This window comes from Monomorium pharaonis, chromosome 5, assembly GCF_013373865.1.
Source record: "Monomorium pharaonis isolate MP-MQ-018 chromosome 5, ASM1337386v2, whole genome shotgun sequence".
Lineage (NCBI taxonomy): Eukaryota > Metazoa > Arthropoda > Insecta > Hymenoptera > Formicidae > Monomorium > Monomorium pharaonis.
In genome coordinates this window covers 7386231-7405015 of record NC_050471.1, presented here as the reverse complement: position 1 = coordinate 7405015, position 18785 = coordinate 7386231, and the positions used below count along the sequence as shown (strand labels likewise).

Below are 18785 nucleotides of genomic sequence, written 5' to 3'. Positions count from 1 at the left end.
TTTATTTCAAATTAAGAAAGGAGATGCATCTAGTATTAGTATAAAATCTTACCAATACTCCACGCGTTTGTATTAGTCGACTGATCGACCGATGCAGCATTTTGGCAAATATTTATTTGTTAGGTTATACTCTTTAACAACTGTCATAACTAGGATGAAGCTCTTTCAGCTTCTGCACAACTCATTTGTTAGATGGTAAAACAAATGCTAGAAATTTAAATATCTTAATTATCACATTTAATTTAAAGTTTGTCATCACATATAAACTTATCATGTCACATGTGACACGTATGTAATTATTTTTAATATTCTTGGTACAGAATTGAGAGAATTAAGATAAAAAAGGATTGTGGATAATTAAGATAAAAAAGGATTGCGGTTCAGTTTTCTTTCAAAAACTCGACAATTATTAAAAATTCGTATAAGCATTGCAATTTATTGCACTTGCAAAAATACAGTTTCGGGCCTACATAATTTAACTCTATTGCATATGATTAGTTCGAGATGCATTCTTCCAAGTTAGGCATCGAGTCAAACATTTATTGCAATGTTTCTTTTTAGTGTACATTAGAAACACTAGAGAGTCAACGTGCCTAACAAATTTTACTCTTGTTAAAATCATTACAAGTAATTTTAGCAAAACAGCTTATAAAACCTTATTTAATGTATTTTCTTACATCTCATTCACAACTATGAGAAAATAATTTTCCTCTTTTTTTCCAAAATTTCAAAAATAGAATGTCTGACGAAATGTCTAAAAAGTGGTAGATCGACAACTTCCTTGAATTTAAAATCTGACATCTATGTTTTCACCAGTGGAAATATGAGGAAGTCTCCAGTTTTCTTTTACTTATTACCTAGGTACTTTTACTTATTGCCTAGGCATAGGCTTTGCATACCGAATTCTATATATTTTCTGGAACAATTCGTATATTAATCCGGATTTTCAGCATGCATGTAATAAATAACTTTTCCTTACCGTAATAAAGAATAAATAATAGAAGAATGAAGAGCCACTTGTAAAGTTGAATTGTGCGTTTCTATATAGTTGCACATATTTAATTCACTTAAAATTAATTTTCTTTCTCGCAATATTCGATTAAGACGTTTGTCTTTATTGAGATTAGATTGGTTACCTTTAATGTATATATTGCTGGCATTTTGCACTTCATTATTTCTTATTAGCATTAATTGAACGAACGTTTATATCGTCACCTATCTAATCGCTAGCATTTCCTAATCTTATTTTATAAACAACCTTGTTACACGACATTAGATACAAAAATCCTGCAAAGACTAGGCGAATTAAGCGAGTTGATAAAAATTGAGTTCATTTTCACACAAACGCCTAAAATTCATTCATTAGCAAACTATACAACTAAAAGCATATGTATAAAGTATAAAGAAATTCACTTTAGTATATTTTAATTCCAAATAAAAAATTCGTGTTTTTTAATGCGCTGCTCACAGACAGAAAATGGATTAACTAAATATATATTAACAATTTTTAAGTTTTTACCATTCGCACTTTTACAAAATATATAAATATATTGATTCTTCCTAATTCTCTTCCTATTTTTAACAGGAAACATACTTGCATAATTCTCTTCACTTGTATAAACTTATCAAAAAGTCGCACTTGTGAATTTGTAGAAAAGGGGACGGACTGCGCGATCGCTCGGCGACTCTCGGTGTACATACATCATGTGTTTGTGACAAAAAGGACGACCATCAATCAAATACGATCATCATTATCAAATATATTACTAGATACACTATTCAAACATAGCGAGCAAATCGACGCATTCTACAAAGCAAACTAAAGGAGATTAAAAAAATTCTTTTCGGTCAGTATAAAAATCGCTACCTGATAAAAGTTGCTCTCGAAACTCGGAGATTTACAAAAGTCGCCTGAATTACATAGCGCTCTATATATTATCGTGATAAGGCAGTTAAATCCATCGCCTAACGATCAAAGAACATTTTCAGAACGGACTCTCGATCTCGTAAAATGTTTTCGAAATTACAAATTAGAGCGTACTCTTCTCTTCGAAAAACATTGATATTCTCGCCCTCAAGAAAAAAATCTCTCTGGAAATAAAAAACAATAGAGTATACTCTTTTTGTCCAGAGAATATCCTTTCGTTAATATTTCTTCTCCGGTTCATTTTTTCCGAATAAAAAAAATATATCAATACAATATGATTAGCGACGCTCGGAGTATTCACAACGCGAGCCTTCTGACGCCGCACTCGCAACAGAACTTGGCGGTTTCCGGAAATCGCAGACCGCACTCGTGACAGAACTTGGACATCTTGTACTTGGCCGCCGTTGTAGTCGGCGATGTTTCGTTCCTGGGCGCGTCCTCGTCGAGGCGGTCAATCGCATCGTTGGCGCTGCGTCCATGGTGTGAACATTTGCGATTTAAACTAGGGAGGCACAAATCGAACTTAACTTTATGCACGGAGAACGCGAGTGCGAATGGGCGATGATTGAAGACTACGACTGTTAGTCGTCAAGAAGCAAGTGATTTTTAGATTTGTAAATATTTTCCTGTTTTATTAGATAAAACATTCTATTGTAAAATTACATTAAAATATATAAAAATTTAAAAACTCATGAATTTTAAAAAATACCAAGATTTCTTTGCAACCGTTGTATTGCAGCCGTTCCAAGATTTATCTCATATTTTATTATTACTTGATTGATCGCGTGATGAAGATGAATGATAAATATGAACAGTTTAAAGACCAACCTGCTATAGGCAGAGTCGTTGCTGATTTTGCTGTGATCCTGCGGTTTGTAACTGTCGGGCGAGGACAGCTCCTCGTCGCTGATCAGGCTGCCGTTTCGGAGTCTATCACCACCAGGGCTGGACAGGTTGAAGGACTCATTATTAAGGAAGGATCTCAGTCCGGGAAACGTGTCCCCCTCGAAGGACGTCATCAACTCGTCGAACATTGAGTTCGATCGCTTGATGTCCGGCTCCGAGGAGGAGACGATCGAGCTAAGACTGAGGTTGCTGCCGGATAAAGACGAGTAGTTATTGTTTCTCTGATTGAGACTCTGATCCGACGACCTCTGACCTTCGGCGATCTTGGAACCTTGGGCCTTTTTCATGTCGGTCAAGATCTTCCTGTCAGGACCCGAATTGATTCTGGGCGCAGACGAGACTCGGACCGAATCGGATCGGTTGATCAAAGATCTCGTGCTTCTCAGCGCGTCTTTCTCGAAGATCTTGTGCGGTCTGTCGGCGCTGATGACAACGCCGCGACGTTCATCAACGCCACGCTGTTCGTCGACGCCCAGCGCCTTCGATTTATCGATAATGACTCGTCTACCCAATTGTCTGATGGGTTTTGAACTCGCGGAATCTGTGGCATCTTTGCCCGCGAGATCGGACTTCAGGAAGACCTCGCGCGAGATCGAGTTGGTCTCGGTGGAGTCGCTCGAGAAATTAGACAAGAGGTCGTCGAACTCAGTTGGTGGCGCTATAAGGGACGACCTCCTGTCGGAGGGAGGATATTTTACAAAGGCGGAGGAGTGCGAGAGAGGATAGAGAGTATCACGAGTCTGTTGGAGCTTGGGACTCCCTATTATAGACTGATCGCTCGTATCCGACAGCAGGTCGTTCATCTGCTGCTCGGCCAGCAGAAAGGGATCATAGTCCTTGCAGGTGCCGCTGAAATTAGAATTTGATTAGTATATAAGATTTTAATTCCATTTTTCTTTTCACCAAGACTTTCTTGCACAAAATAGCGACACGAACATTGTACAATTCTACTGTAGATAGGCTGCACATGTGCTAATCAATTTCTCAAACATTTACAAACGTGCATGCAAACTCGAGTGCGCGTGGTGCAATCGGCTTGCTAGATATAGATTCAGTGCCCTAGACAGTGAACTAGACTAGAATATAGATAATTAGAGATTAACACCAATAAAATAGAATAAAATAAGTTATGCCCTTCTCTCCTCACTGGCTCGGCATCCTGGAACTTACGTTCTAGCCTTAAGTACGAGATTAAAGTCCGGCCTTCTGCGTACATAATTGCACCAGGCAGGACGTGTCTCCAGTTCAATTTTCCTACAATATTTTTAACGTGTTAACTACCTAACAACTGTCTTACCGTATGTACAGAAATAATAAAATAAAAAAGAAACGATTCTACGTTTGTGCAGTGCGATTAGTAATATCGTACTAATTTTTTTACCAATTAAATTGCAACTTGCACAAACTAACTTGCTTATACTAATTAAACATTATTACAATATGTCTCCTAATCAACTGTGCGAAATTGCCATTGTAATATTTAATACTAATCAAATCTCGATTATGTCGGAGTGTTATACGCTACACTAAATATAAATCTCTATCAATTAAATACTCTAATATCCTACAGTAAAAATAATTAAAAAAATAATATCAAAATGTTCGAGGACAACAATTCTACTTGTGATATTAAATTTCCATTGCTTTCTACTGTCTCTACCTTCGATTAATTATGGGTGCATTCAGGACAGGAGGGAGGATGCGGATTCTAGGATTTCTCTTAGCAAGCTTGTATTCCTCGCGACACGCAGGATGGAGACTAGTCATCCTGCTCCGCGAAATCTTGGATGTCCTCTTCCAGTACGATCTCTCGGAATCTCCTCTCGCTTCGGCCGCGTCATTCTTTATATCAGGCAAATTCCTGGACACCTTGCACCGCCTGCTCGGCCTGATTATCTCAATGGTCTCACGTTCGTAAGCGCAGTTCTTATCGGGCCGTCTGATGCTCGCGAGTTCCACGAATTCGATCGAGGATATCAGGGAATCGGTGCTACCACGGAGAAGATTCATGCTGTCCCTGATTCTGTGCCTCATCTCGACGGGATCGACCGGTCGGTCTCTTCTAGTCGCCCCGGAAGCGCGCCGTGGAAAATTCACGCCCGCGTTCTGAAAAGTCTCGCTACCGCAATGCCGCGACTCCTCCTCCTCCTCCGCGTAATCCGTCAACGTGACTGATGACCCTAGACCATTAGCGTCCGGCGTATTACGTTCCCCGACGTGCGTAGTATTATCGCTACCGTAATCGAATTCGCTGTCTACGTTTTTCTTGCGGCAACCTTCACCTGTCGTAACTTCCGTTTTAATGATCGAACAGCCGAGCGGCCTTGATTTATCGTTCACACAGCTGTCGTCTGAATCCGTGTTGAAATCTGCCTTCTCATCTTTCGTGTTATTCTCGATATTTTCGAAATTGCCTATAGAACTGAAGCCTTTTTCTTGAAATTGTCTGTTGCTTTCGACGTGCAAAGGCGTATTATTCGCGGGTGCACTTAAGTAATCGTCGGCAGCAATTTTCGCATTTTGCGGAAGCGAATATACATCAAAGTTTAATCTCTTCGAATTTCTCCTAGGCTTTTTATTACGGATTATACTGGTTAAACCGTTCTCACATGTTTCTTCGTCTATTTCAATTTTTTCAGCGTCTCTTGAATTTTCTTCTGAGCTAACAGTCCCACGGGATGCAGGAAATGATATTTCTCCGATATTTTTTGTTAGAACTAACGAATTGCGACAGCTATTGCTTTGATGTGCTGACGTTTCATTTTCAGGACTCAATTTACAATCAGCTTGATTATTGCTATTGTTTAAAGGTTTTATCTCACTTACATTAGGTTGCTCGCATGTAAAAGTTACTGTACTTTCTTGCAATGCAAGTGAATCATCGCATATATTACTTTCGCATTCTATTTCGTCCTTAGGAATTAGATAATGACTATGATCGATAAAATTCTTCGATACATTCAATGCACTTAAATGCGCTATATTGAACAAGAAAGATTTAATTAGTTGATCGGATTCGGATAACTTCTGTTCCGTTTCTTCGGTAAGTCTCGTGCTTTCAATAATTCCCTCATCCATTGTTGTCTGTGGATCTTCTTTATCTTCTTTACGAACACTTGGTTCAGCCAATTCTACAATATTTGTACTATTCGTTTTATCGATGTCTTTTGTACCTTCAGTATTTATTTCTATTTTCTTAATGTTAAATTTCGTAACTTCAGCCTTTTCATAGCTCGCGCTTTGCTGGTGTTCTTCTTTGTTATTTATATCAAAATCTTCCGTTTTACATGTTGTCACTTCAATCTCTTTGTTATCAATGTTCTGGTTGTTTTCTATATTTTCATAATGTGTTTTTAATTCTTCTATTGTACATGTAACCGTCTCATCATCTTTTTTATTTTCAATGCACACTTTTAATTCTTTCATTTGTTCAATCTTAATTTCTTCGTTGTTTGTCATGGTTTCTCTTTTTAATTTCTTTTGATCAAATTCGCAGATTGCGTCTTCCTTATTTTTCAAATAAAATTCTATGCGAGGACTGTGCTTAATCGGCTTCCACTTGCCGTGAAAAATCTCCGATGAAAGATCCTCAATATCGTCCGAGTCTTTTATCAAGTACGTCTTATTTAAATTCTGGATACCATCCAGCCATGTGATATCATCATCTTTCATTTTGTCAGTCTTGCTGTCTTTCGATTTATCAACGGTTCGAGTAAAGTTGTTTCCTGCAACTGATGAATCTTTTTTTGTTCTATTTCGGCTTTCAGTTTCTTCTTTCTGATTACATAGTCGATCGAGATCAAGCAGCTGAACCTTCTGTGAGAAATTATGATCAGCAATAGGATCGTCAGACCGACGATTATCCTTCTTATGACTGATCTGCTTCCATGTCACTAATTGACCGTCTTTTTGCGTGTCTATACGTATTTTGCAAGGCTGCACAATCATTCCTACAATTTTATCATTCACGGTGACATCGTTGATTCTCGGATAGCCTTGACTTCTGGCAGAAACGATGTTTTTCTGCATTCTGACGGAACAGGTTTCTCGATTTCTCGCATCGTCGTTTCGAATGCGTTGAGAGATCGTCTCGTTTTGGTAAAATTGTTTTCTGGAGACAATAGGTGACGTAACCTCATTGAAAGAGACCAGATCGTTAATTCTAGGTCTCGCAGGAGATACGGGAAAGTGAAGAGAACGATGGGAAGATGTCGCAAGGTGGACGGATCGACAGGACGTTGATGTCAATAGGGAGTCGGGATCTTCCTCTGGCCTGAGGAGATGGAAGCAGGATCAAGGACATGTGCCTGATGTTCATCAGGAGAAGGTTGTCGGGATTAAGTAGAAAAACAATTTTATGAAATAAGATAATTGAGCGAAAAATGTTTTTCAAAACATGTGTACTTTTAAAACATATGTGCTTTTCAAATATTGTATTTCGAGCGTTCTTATTGTAAAATGAAATCTAAATATTTTTGTAATATTTAAATTATCTCGATAATTTTTTATCACAATTAATTATAAGCTTCTAAATAGCCTCGTCCTCTTTCCTTCTCCTCATGGACAGCACTAAATGTCTATACTTATCTTATAAGGCACAGATTCTGACTTTCAATATTTTATATATAAAGAGATTGATCAAAATCTCACCTGTTCATACGATCGGCAAGGCGCGACTTCATAGGTCCAGACGACGTAGGAGAATCCTTAACTTGCCCAGGACGTCTCCTGTGAAAGTATAAGTTCATAAAATAATCGGACGCCAGATCACAAATCAGGAAATTTTTTGTGTAGTCATAATCTATAAAAAATTAGGAGAAAATTATGGATATTAAAAAAAATTTTTTTGTAAAAGAATGATTAAACTCAAACAAAAAGTCATCGAATTTAATTCTTGTTCTTTTCTTCTTACTAAAAATACTTTTTTAAAATAACAAAAAAAAATAATATGTGATTCTTCTCATACCTTTTAAAATTTTTTAACAACCTATCGAAAAACTTCGTTACCCTTTCTTAGTTGCATTACATTATTAAAGAATAATTATTGTTGTAGGTTGTTCTCTTTCCACAAGCAAAGAAAAGAGAAATCTGCAACGGAGAAAAGCTTGAGAACCAGACTCACACGACGGCTGGTTTCTGCTTGGCTTGAGGACTCTCTCGATTGCAACTGAGACTCGAGATAGTCTCCTTTGGCTTAACGAGCGCCGGCGATGACACTGAGGCCTTAGCAGCCTGGTTCGCCGCCGAGCCCGGGCTGTACTTCTCGCGATTGATGGCTCGCCGGTTCTTCAAGGTCGGCGCCCTATACCTCATACGCGCCTCTAGTCGCTCCTTCGCTATATTGGTCGCCGGGCTCATCGGCATCCGGGTGACCCTGTCTTTGCACCAAGCCACGTGACGATCATAGGCTTTGATGCCGAACTGCCGGTTGCACGTGGGGCACGTGCCCTTCTCGTTGGCACGTGTCGGCGCGCCCGACGTGGTCAGCGAATTGTATTGTTTGGTGGAATCCATCTGGAAAAACAAATTGACATAAAAATTTATTTGTGAGTAACAAATTCAAAAGTAAAACACATTTTGTACAATAAATTGTACAAAACTGGTAATTAATTGTTTATTTTTAACTTCTTTAATTTTTTTCTTTAATGTAACCTCTGTTCGAAATTATTTAATGTAAATTTTAGATACGAAACAAAACTATTTTCAAAGTAATTAACACATAAAAGGACTCACGACATCGCCGCGCGCCTCGCGGATCGTCCGCAGGAAGTCGTCGTGAGTCTTCTTCCAGGAGGATCTGATCGTTCTTTCGTCCTGATGATGTCGCCGCACCTCCTGCTTCGGCAGGAATTCGGCCAGCTCGGTGCCCTGGATCCTTTGCTTGGCCGAGTCGAAGGGCTTACGCTTCTTGGCGGCGGCACGCTCGCATATCCTCGCGTGCTTCTCCAGCGACTGCGGCATGAAGGTCCGCGCGCAAATCGCGCACGGCAGCAAAATCGACGGCGGCGCATCTGCGGCCATTTACACGGTCCAACGATTAGTGTGGGCAAAACTTAAAAAACTCCGCGTAATAATAATAGATGTTCTATATACGTATAGATATTTTTTCTCTTTCTATCTCTACGTGCTGGGCCACGAGCTCCGAATTTCGGTCGCCGGCCGCGTTTTTATTCGTCGTCAAAAGCGATTAACCGAGATTCGCTATTCACTCGGTGATTCGAACGTCTTTTGACGTACGATGTGACACTTTTTTTTTACAAATTAATAAATGCTACATTTTCAATTTCTTTATTTCCTTTTTATGCCCCGCGATACTATACGACATCTGTCACCGAGGTAATATACGGAGATATCCGATCTGACTCACCCCGTACTAATCGCTATTCGCTCTGACAAAGGCCGCGAATCCGCGGATAATCGATATTTTCGCCGACAAACAAGTCGAGAGATTGCCAAATACGACGGCAGATACACACGTCACGTAACGAAACGCGCGCGCATCGTGTAAAGACGAAACACGTGTATACGTCATAGCAGCTAGTCTCATTGCCGACGAAACCTAATTAGGCATCTAATGCTCAACTTTTTCTCCGAAATAAATACATTTTTCAAAATACATTTTCTATAAAAGTTCCTTCTCGCTACATTGTGTTCCAGATGATAATGATTTATATTTATCATATGTTTTTATCTTTTCTTTTTTTTTTCTCAAGACAGCATTTCACCGATTTTATCTTTTATTTAAGGCTCGGCTCTCTCACTTCACTGATGTCATATAAACAATATCGCGAGATATTTCCTTAAACAGAATTATGAAAATACATACAATAATTTATGTACGTTATCTCTGTATCTGGTCGCATAATCTCGCTTTCGTTCTCTCCCGCGGAAAAAAAAAACGCGAGACCTCGGAAACACTGCATAGCGATGCAGAATGCAGTGATTGGAAGTGTATCTAAATTGCAAATTGCACTTTCTTCGATCGCCGCGGATAGATATTGCGTAACAACTGCAGCTGCAGTGTTCTCTTCTTGCGAGAGATCGCTTCGCGAGGTGCCCCAGTTATTACGAGCTATGCGTTACGAGATAACGTCCCCGTTCGATGAGACGCCATTCATTTTTGAAAGGCGGCGCGAAAATCCCACGTCTCCTCTCCTACGGGAATTTCAACGACACTAACGGATCCGTTCTCGCAGTATTTTACATATGGTGTCATCGATCCAAGAAAAAAAGTATCATTTTTTCAAATGGTCGCGACATACGAGGTCGCAAAAAGCAAATCAATTCTCCGCTTACGCATACATGTATAAAGCTTTATTTACTTTCATTAGACTTGCAAATCTCCATATTTGATTAAAAAGACATCTATTTTATCTTTTGTTTATTTTATTTATTTTTTCAACAAAAGGAGAACAATGTTCGGAAACTTTCTCCCATCCCTGCCAATTCACGAAGCAGCACTTTCGCACATTCGAAGTAAGTCATAAATCCAAAGTAATCGAATGGCAATCGTCGATGCATCCGCGACGACGGTTCCGCGATACCACGGATGAATTTTAATCGCGCACTCGCCGGAGTCTTTCATCCGCGCGGTCGAATCCTCACGTCAAGGGAGAGAGACTCTCGCTTTCTCGCGGGCCCAGGGTAACGCGCGCGCGTTAAGCAACCGCGATTCTCAGGTGCGCGTGCCGCGCGGACGCACCTGCGGCGCCGACTCGCGGGGACGCCGAGGACGCCGAAGAGGCCGAAGGGGTCGCCCCCGCGGGGCTCGCCTCGGCTCTCTCGCCTCTCTCGGGCGAGCAGGCTTCCTTTTTTAGGCGTCACCGCGAGTTGCCGCGCCGCGCGAGTCACGCGTGTCCCCTATCTGTCACGAACACGCGCGAGAGTATCCCGTTCCTTCCGTCCTCGGATCTTTTCTTCTCTTTATTATCTCCCGCTCTCCTCCACTCCAAACGAGGAGACGCAGTTTCGTCACCTGTCATCGATAGCGCGACAGAGTCTCTCGTTTTCTCGTGGATTTTTAAAAGGATCGTTCGATCGCGTATCAAAGATCGAAGTTTTATCGGATTTTTTTTTGTCTTCAATGCCGACGTAAGACGAGACAGCCTCACGCGTCTTTTAGCTAAGTGCGTCGCGAGAATGCGGGTCATCGTATTTACCTCCGTCCGCGACGCAAGTTTCACGTTCATTACACAACGCGTGTATCACGTATCGCATTATTATTCATGACGCGTATAAAATCCTTTGAAAAATCCTCGCCGTATGCCATTGTGTCGCCCGTTCGCTTTTAGACCTGTTTTAGGATACCCAGTTTTTATTAAATTTTCTACCGAAGATTTTTTACTCCTTTTTCCATCTGCTCTTCGAGTGGGTAGAACGGCGGTGAGATATGATAGAGATCTCCGGCGAGAGATTCCTCTCACGTGTGAAGGCGTAACAACAAAACGGCACGACGCTATTAAATGAGCTCATTGCGTCGAAACCGCTTAGCGACGCAACGCCCACGGGCAAGGATTAATCTCGCTTACGTTTTGCTTCTAGAATCGCGCGTATTCGGAGGAACTGACGAAGGCTTTTTTTTTTCTTTTCCACGTCAGAGCCGTTCGTCTCTCGTCTAAGGTCGACGGGACTCTTAATGCAATTGCTAAGTCGGTGCAAATTGATCAGTATGCGCCGCGGAGGCGCGTTATTACGATTCTCATTGCCGCTTTTAGACGTGTGCGAGTAGCAGGAATATAAATATTTTCATCGACATCAAACGTGAAGTGAAAAGAAAAACCTTCGGAGTTGAATAGCTGTTCGAGGAATAATGATTGATGATAATGATGTGCAGTTACTGAAGCTATTCTATTAATTTAAAGCACTTTATAAATCGCCGTGCAATTTACATATGTAAAAAGAAAGATGAGTTAGAGTAAGGAAACAAAATTGTTTTGGCAGCTTTTGAAATTTTTCTTAAAAAAAAAAAAAAAAAAAAAAAACGAATAAATGTTTAAAAAATAACATTTATTTATGCAGTAATAATAATGTGCGGTGCTCTTCTTTAATTGCAGTTACATTGACTATTTTAAGTTGGAAAGTAAATTTTGATGTCTGAATAACAACCCACGTAACCAAGTATGCAAGCACATAAACAAGCGCGACATTTTGAATATGTATAATATATGATGACGTAGTACTTAACATAATTTCGAACTATACTGGTATTCACACAGGAAATTTCAACCGCGTTAACATTTATAAATATTTAACATCCATTAACTTAATTTCAATTAATCATATTGGTCGCTAATATTCCTCATTCTTATCACAAAGCACACTTAGTGAGTCCTATGTGGGGCCAGATAAGCACGTATTCTCGTTCCCGACGATTTACCGATCGTTTGAAGGACTTGAACACTCGCGTGAACGATATTCGATAAGCTCAACGATTCGAGGAGTAACGATGTCGAGGAAGCGATGCTGGAGTAAGGGAGGCGCAGGCTCACCTTCCTCGGGAAACAGCTCGATCCGTATCTCGCGAACGGACGACAGTGGACTCTTATCGGTCCCGTCGTGGAACAGGGGCCTGTCGTGGAACGGGGCCTCGTCGTAGAACGGGCCCCCGTTCGCGAGTCTCTTCGGGACGCAGCACAGCATCTGACTGCGAGCGCATCAAGACACCGACTGAGAGAACGCGCGAGGTCGGACCGGCCTCTTGTAAGAGCGGCGCTCTTACAATCGCTGTAACCGCGAGTATCTTCGCGACGGAAGTTTATTTTCGGCCCCCGACTCGCCGTCTCACAAAGCGAATCTCTCCTCCTTCTCTCGCCTCTTTCTTTAGTATACCTTGGCCAACGCCGGTAAGTAAAGTGGGGAACCGTAAGAAAAATATTCGATGGTTCCCATATATATTCTCGCAGTAAAGTAAAAAAGTAACGCTGCTAAAAATCGTTTCTGTGCAACGCAAGATGCGGATTTTCTTTTGGATAATTATGTAGTAACGGCAAATATCGCTTCTAATTACCTAGTATCTTACTATTAGCAAACTTGTTATTAAATTTATTAGTTTATATAAAGACACAAATTTTTATTTTTTTAATTAAACTGTAATGATTATTTCTTTTCTCTACACAAACACATGTAGTTTTCAAATCTTTTTAATCCATACAAGAATTGAAAACTTTTACATATTTTCATGTATAATATATACATATTTTCTTTATATGTGTTATAGAATTAAATGCAGAAGTATGTTTTTTATATTTTTTCGAAAATTGTGAGTAAATACTCTAAAAATTCTCAGTTCAATTCGAGAATAAATGTAGGATAAATTTTATAATCTGTGAGACTATATGAAAATTCTCAACATCATGTCGGATAAAAGAATTCGAACTTAGGACTTTACAAATATAAGTTGATCAATTGACTCCGCATAAATTTTATGCGAAGCAACACTCCAATGTAGTTGTTTTTGTGTATGTGCATGTTTCTTTACTTCCTCCTTCTACACTAGTAACAGTGGTAACCATAACAAGTCTGTTTATGCTACGTATAGTAAGTAATACAAGGCAACGAACAAATCGAATTATTATAAAAAGGAGAAAGAGAGAAAATATATTTATCAAGCCAAGATTTTAATTTATTCTCTATTAAGCATCTATCGAAACAAATTCGGACAAAACAAGCAGTCTATGTGATGAGTGCTATTAAAAGCGTTATGACGATTATCTACCACGTGCATCTTCTTCGCACTCGTTCCACGTGCACCCACAAAATCCCAAAGCCTCTCGATCCCTATTACGAAATACAGGTCGACAGCTTCTCCGCCGTCGCGATATTTCTCGTAACTGTATACCGGTGGCCGCGCTGTTTACCCTATAATTAGAATGGACGAGGACCGTGCGGATCGAGCGCGTTGAAGAACCGGAAGCGGACCACGACGACGATGACGGGAAAAGCCACGGGAGAAAGCGGGACCAGCCCGGGAATCTCTCGGCTCTGTTTGCCGCACGTTCGTCGTAAATATGCACGCACGACAATGCACACTCGCACTTACTTACCCTCAACTTCAGCCATGTTCGTCGTTAAGGGAAACACTGGTCGTTATGGGAACGCCGTTCCCTCCTCGAAGAACAGCATCGATGCTTGAAGCGGGGATCACAGTTGCGCCCTTCTGGAAACCTTTCAATTTCACATATTTTTAATTAGAAATCTAGTGCGTAAAAGAAACTTTTCGCACGAATTTTTCATATATATAAAACTAAAGAAACGCATGGAAAAGTTTCAGAGTTAATCCATAAAATATAAATCGTTCATGTTGAAAAATTATGTTTTTAATTAAAACCAAAAAATTAAATCAAAGATTAATAAGAGTATTTGTAGAAAAAATGTAGATAGTAAATATTCAATGTGAATATTAAAAAAAAAAGAGCACAGATGGTAAACAAAAAGTAATAATTTAAAGGATTATTTAATACATTTTTCACTGTGATATATATGTTTTCATATTTCTGAAATTTGTGAAATTTACAAAATGTAAACCGTCTGTCACTTTTATTTCTAATTTTATTGAAAATTGTGTTTCTTTCTTTACTTCTCTTTAGACATCTGCCCTCTAGGAAGACGCTCTTTAAACGTCGGACTTTGACATGTGTCATTCGGAGAGATCTGTTTAAGCTGTTTACAGTCCGAAAACATTGTGTACGCGTCAGCTGATCATCAGCTGACGCATGCGTCGAACGTGCAGATGCCACATGTAGAAAGCAATCAATTTTCGATTAATCAAATCTGCAACTAATTCACATGTAGAAAGTTCTGATATATATATAATTCGTCATCTCTAATTTACTCTAATCTTTTCTCAGTATTAACGAAAGAGTTGATTATTATATTATATGTATAATTATTTCTGTATTAATTATTTTTATAACAAAATAGTACGAGTACTTGAGAATTTAGATTAGAGAAATTGTTATTAGTATTAAAAGCATTTGTTTAATATAATATTCAATCGTTTAATTTGTTTGATTTTGTACAATCAACTTTTTTGTTCCTTCTCTTCTTTCCTCTCTTAAATATATATTTCAAATGCAAAAGTACAAAAAAATATGAATGAAACAAATTTCTTAATAAGAAATCTACATCTTTAAACTGTCTTCTAAACTCATTAAAAAAAAGTTACAATAAACCATATAATTAGTACATATTTCATAATTATAATAATTAGTTTTTTTTATTGCAAATATTTCCTTTCATTACGTTATTATTATTTTATTTAAAATGTTTTTACAGCGCGTGACAAGTGCTTATTAATCTTAAGAGTGGATAAGCCTTTGCTATTTTTATCATTTTATTAATGACAAAAATTTCAATTTCAAAAGGGGTACATGCTTTTTTTTCGAAACTACGCGGGTTCGTGACGACAATATGTCATGTATTATCGTATCGTGTTACGGCGTGACAGCTAACCTTCCTGAACGATAAGCTGTTTATTATGCCTTCGGATCAAGTCTCGCGTCAGTATAAGTTGGCATCGAGTTCAAAGTACGCCTCGCGTCAAACTAACCTAAATCTCTTATCTCGAATTTCATATTTACAAGATAGTGTCGTGACAAAATGATAGTAACCTCAAGATTCGTAGTAAAAAACGGCTCCGCCGTATCTCAGGTACTTTAAGTTGTAATTATACAATATCTAAAAAGACATAACTATGTAATTTCTGTACGATTATATCATTGTTGCGACAATGCACATGTGTGCATGTCACAGGTATTTTATTTGCATTCGCTCGACACTGATTGGCTCGTGAAAACAAAAACGAATCGCGGGAAAATTTCAAACGGCGCGCGGAAGTCTGTTTTCTTGCTAATCGGTTTTGATATCATTGATAATTATTAATTTAAATCTTTTACTTGTAATATTGTTACAGGGAAAGTATATTGCAAGAACGTTATCCACCGAGAAGAAATATGTCAAGACAACTGAAAAAAATGGGGTAAAAATATTATTAATTTTTATTCTTTTTGTGTATGTTTAATTGTATTTGTGTGTGTAAAATTTTACACAAGTAGACATATCTTTTATCCATAATTGTAACTTCAAATAATTTAACTTTGCTTACTGTTACCGAATTTATAATAATTTGAAAACTTAAAGTCTGGAATTTTAATTATCAGTAAAAACTATCTATAATTTTCACTCATTTGCAATTTTTATAACAATTATAATGATTTTTAGAATTAAATCTTGCAAACTTACAATCCAATTTGTATCAGTAATATTATAATTACAATTCAATAACTTTGTTAATAGTTAGTTATTAACTAATTTATCTTTAAGTCATCGTGCAAGATCATTGAATTTAATTTTGTTCCAGGTCAGAACCATCAGTTTGTGCGACTCTTCTTCGCGCAACTCTTTATCATTGGAGATGCTGAAAACTTTAGTAACAGAAGTAAAAAAGGACGAGAATAATAAAGACCTTCGATCGATCGTATTGACGTCCGAGCCAGGAAAGGTGTTCTCCGCTGGACACAATCTGAAGGAACTGGTTCGTAACGTTTGCGAGGTTTCTCACTTCCATAAGAGCTTCTCTTTGTACTCGTCACACAGAAAAAAATATCATGGGCTCGCATCGTTTAGATGGGTGCGAATGCTGAGTCCCACAAGGACGTGTTCGAGATCTGTTCGGAGCTGATGCGGGCCATCAGTCAAAGCCCAGTGCCGGTGATCGCAGCGGTGGATGGTTTGGCAGCCGCAGCCGGTTGTCAATTGGTCGCGGCATGTGACATCGCAGTGTGCACAGAAAGAAGTTCATTCTCCACTCCAGGGTACTTTCGCGAAGCTCATTCTTCATCATCTATTATCAAACAATTACCATCTTATTAACATTACATATTATTATTTCTGTATTATTAAATGTATTATTAAATTAAAAATATTAATTAATATTTTTTATTCAATGCTTTTCGCAGGGCAAATCTCGGGATATTTTGCTCGACGCCGGGTATACCACTAGTGCGCAATATGCCAAGGAAGAGTGCAATGTACATGCTTTTTACGGGATTCTCCATTTCCGGAAAAGAAGCTTACGAATGCGGTCTCGTTAGCAAAGTCGTGGCAAACGACAAGCTCGGTGAGTCGCTAACGAGAAATGATTGAAACGCATCATTAGGAAAAATATTATAAAAATTAAACCAAAAATTTATAAGTAAAGCTATTTAACAAGTTAATTATTAATTAAATTGTAAAAAGATGTAAAATAATTGTCTTCCTTCTTAAAGTTAATTAGAAAATTATCTTCTCTACAATTATGTATTAATATATTTAACTTCATTTTCAGAAGAGGAAGTTCGTCGAATTACAGATGCAATCAACACAAAGAGTCGTTCTGTTGTGCATATAGGTAAAACGTTTTTATATGAGCAAATGACTCTTGATATATCGACAGCGTATACCCGGGGTACCGAGAAAATGGTGGACAATTTGAAAATGAGAGATGCACAGGAAGGAATACAAAGTTTTCTAGAAAAAAGAAAGCCAAATTGGTCACACGAAAATAATTAATTACATCTATGTAATGTTTTTATATTGTAAAGCTTTTTTTATAATTGATATAAAACTTTTTTGTGTAATTTCAATAATAAAACAATTTCAAAAATATTTTGTAAAACACATCTCTTTAAATAACGTCCATAGTTTAAGGTCAATTGTTCCAACTTTTTAGTGATAGGTAGACTTACCTATCAGCTAAATATATGTTTGTCTTTATTTATTTAAGAAAAGAAATGAAGATAGACACATGCTTACCTGGTAGGTAAATTTTTTTTGAAAGAAATTGGAACAATCGGCCCTTAGTCTATTAGATACACAAAAAAATTATTGTAAATATGATGAAAGCATTACAGAATCGAAGATCAAATAATGTTGTCATAAAACACCACCAAAAATCATGGAAAGATTATTTAAGTTTTTAACGTACAACAATTTTAAGAACTTCCAGTTTATTATAAAAAATGCAACCTAAATAATTACACTTATCAATATTTTTTTTATTTCAATACATTTGAGCCATAAAGATTTCTAAACCACTAAAAAGTTTACGGAATTTTTATGTTACCTTTTGTTGTAAATTTTTTACAATTTTCATAGATGTAATAATAAAAAGTTATCAATAAATCTGAATTTCTGTCGATAAATATTTGGATGTAATTATTTAACACAAGTTTCTTAATCGAAACAAAATCGTTTTGTTTTAAAAGAATCAAAATCTTAGCGGTTATTTTCTAAATTGTAATTTTCTATCATTATTTAAATCGCTCTTTAGGTTTTTAGATCTTTAAATTGTATAAGATATAATAATTCAATTTTGTGTAATATGATAAAAATAAATAATGTTATTGCACAAAAAAATTTTAATCAAAGTCAACAAAGCTCATGAGATAAACTCAAAAAAGAAAATGCACACGTGTCATTTCCCTCATATTGCATTTAATAAATAAGTTTGATACAATTACTAATCATAAGAAAGAAATGCTAATCGATATTAATTTAATATTGATTAAGAATAATAACTTGATTATTTGGTTAAAATAAAATTTTTATTAAAAAGAAAGTTTATATTTTATTTAAAATGTAATTAAAAATAAATTTACTGTTTAATAAAAATATAAAATCTTATTCGTTCGTGTACGCGCAATAGTGTCCAATGTGTGTATTAAATAAATCACGTCAGTAAAAATACGAGAACAGAAAAATAATGTGGCACGTGGTGCTTTTTATTTAATTATTTCTCAAGAATTGCGTTATCCATAAACGCTTTTCTGTTTTTTCTCATTTTATATATTTTTATATAAATATATTTTTTCAATAAACAAATTTTTAATAAACGTTAAAAAAACAATTATTAATATGTTCCAAACTTTGCCAAATTATATTTATAGTATTTATATAATTTGTCAATCGCAATTTA

The 18785-nt window shown here is 37.4% G+C and overlaps 2 protein-coding genes across 3 annotated transcripts; one reads left to right on the top strand and one right to left on the bottom strand.

The window, feature by feature from the left end:
* Positions 1–409: 409 nt before the first annotated feature.
* On the bottom strand, positions 410–12934 carry LOC105833680. Its single transcript, XM_036286957.1, has 8 exons — positions 12322–12934; positions 8567–8844; positions 7956–8347; positions 7484–7561; positions 4494–7124; positions 4004–4087; positions 2756–3682; positions 410–2429 (listed from the first exon to the last, which is right to left on the bottom strand). The coding sequence occupies exons 1-8, from the start codon at positions 12470–12472 to the stop codon at positions 2225–2227; spliced, it is 4746 nt and encodes a 1581-aa protein (XP_036142850.1). The 5' UTR covers positions 12473–12934; the 3' UTR covers positions 410–2224.
* A 2145-nt stretch (positions 12935–15079) lies between these two features.
* On the top strand, positions 15080–18428 carry LOC105833685 (enoyl-CoA hydratase domain-containing protein 3, mitochondrial). Of its 2 annotated transcripts, none has more exons than XM_012675611.3 (6): positions 15080–15481; positions 15744–15809; positions 16191–16382; positions 16457–16644; positions 16789–16949; positions 17157–18428. In XM_012675611.3, exons 1-6 carry the CDS (start codon positions 15431–15433, stop codon positions 17378–17380), a joined length of 882 nt encoding a protein of 293 aa, XP_012531065.2. In that variant the 5' UTR covers positions 15080–15430; the 3' UTR covers positions 17381–18428. The 2 variants fall into 2 exon arrangements, with proteins under 2 accessions (XP_012531065.2, XP_012531066.1); XM_012675612.3 differs by having other exon boundaries at positions 15085–15481; positions 16191–16364.
* The last annotated feature ends 357 nt before the right edge of the window (positions 18429–18785 follow it).

What these genes read in the sequence shown, in the direction of transcription:
- LOC105833680 (XM_036286957.1), bottom strand. Translation starts at nt 12,472, where the DNA reads ATGCTGTGCTGCGTCCCGAAGAGACTCGCGAACGGGGGCCCGTTCTAC. An exon ending in CGAGCTGTTTCCCGAGGAAG is followed by an intron (nt 8,845 to 12,321) that starts GTGAGCCTGCGC and finishes AAATGGCCGCAG; the next exon opens with ATGCGCCGCCGTCGATTTTG. An exon ending in GCGAGGCGCGCGGCGATGTC is followed by an intron (nt 8,348 to 8,566) that starts GTGAGTCCTTTT and finishes TTGTTTTTCCAG; the next exon opens with ATGGATTCCACCAAACAATA.
- LOC105833685 (XM_012675611.3), top strand. Translation starts at nt 15,431, where the DNA reads ATGATAGTAACCTCAAGATTCGTAGTAAAAAACGGCTCCGCCGTATCT. An exon ending in ACGGCTCCGCCGTATCTCAG is followed by an intron (nt 15,482 to 15,743) that starts GTACTTTAAGTT and finishes ATATTGTTACAG; the next exon opens with GGAAAGTATATTGCAAGAAC. An exon ending in TGGTTCGTAACGTTTGCGAG is followed by an intron (nt 16,383 to 16,456) that starts GTTTCTCACTTC and finishes CGCATCGTTTAG; the next exon opens with ATGGGTGCGAATGCTGAGTC.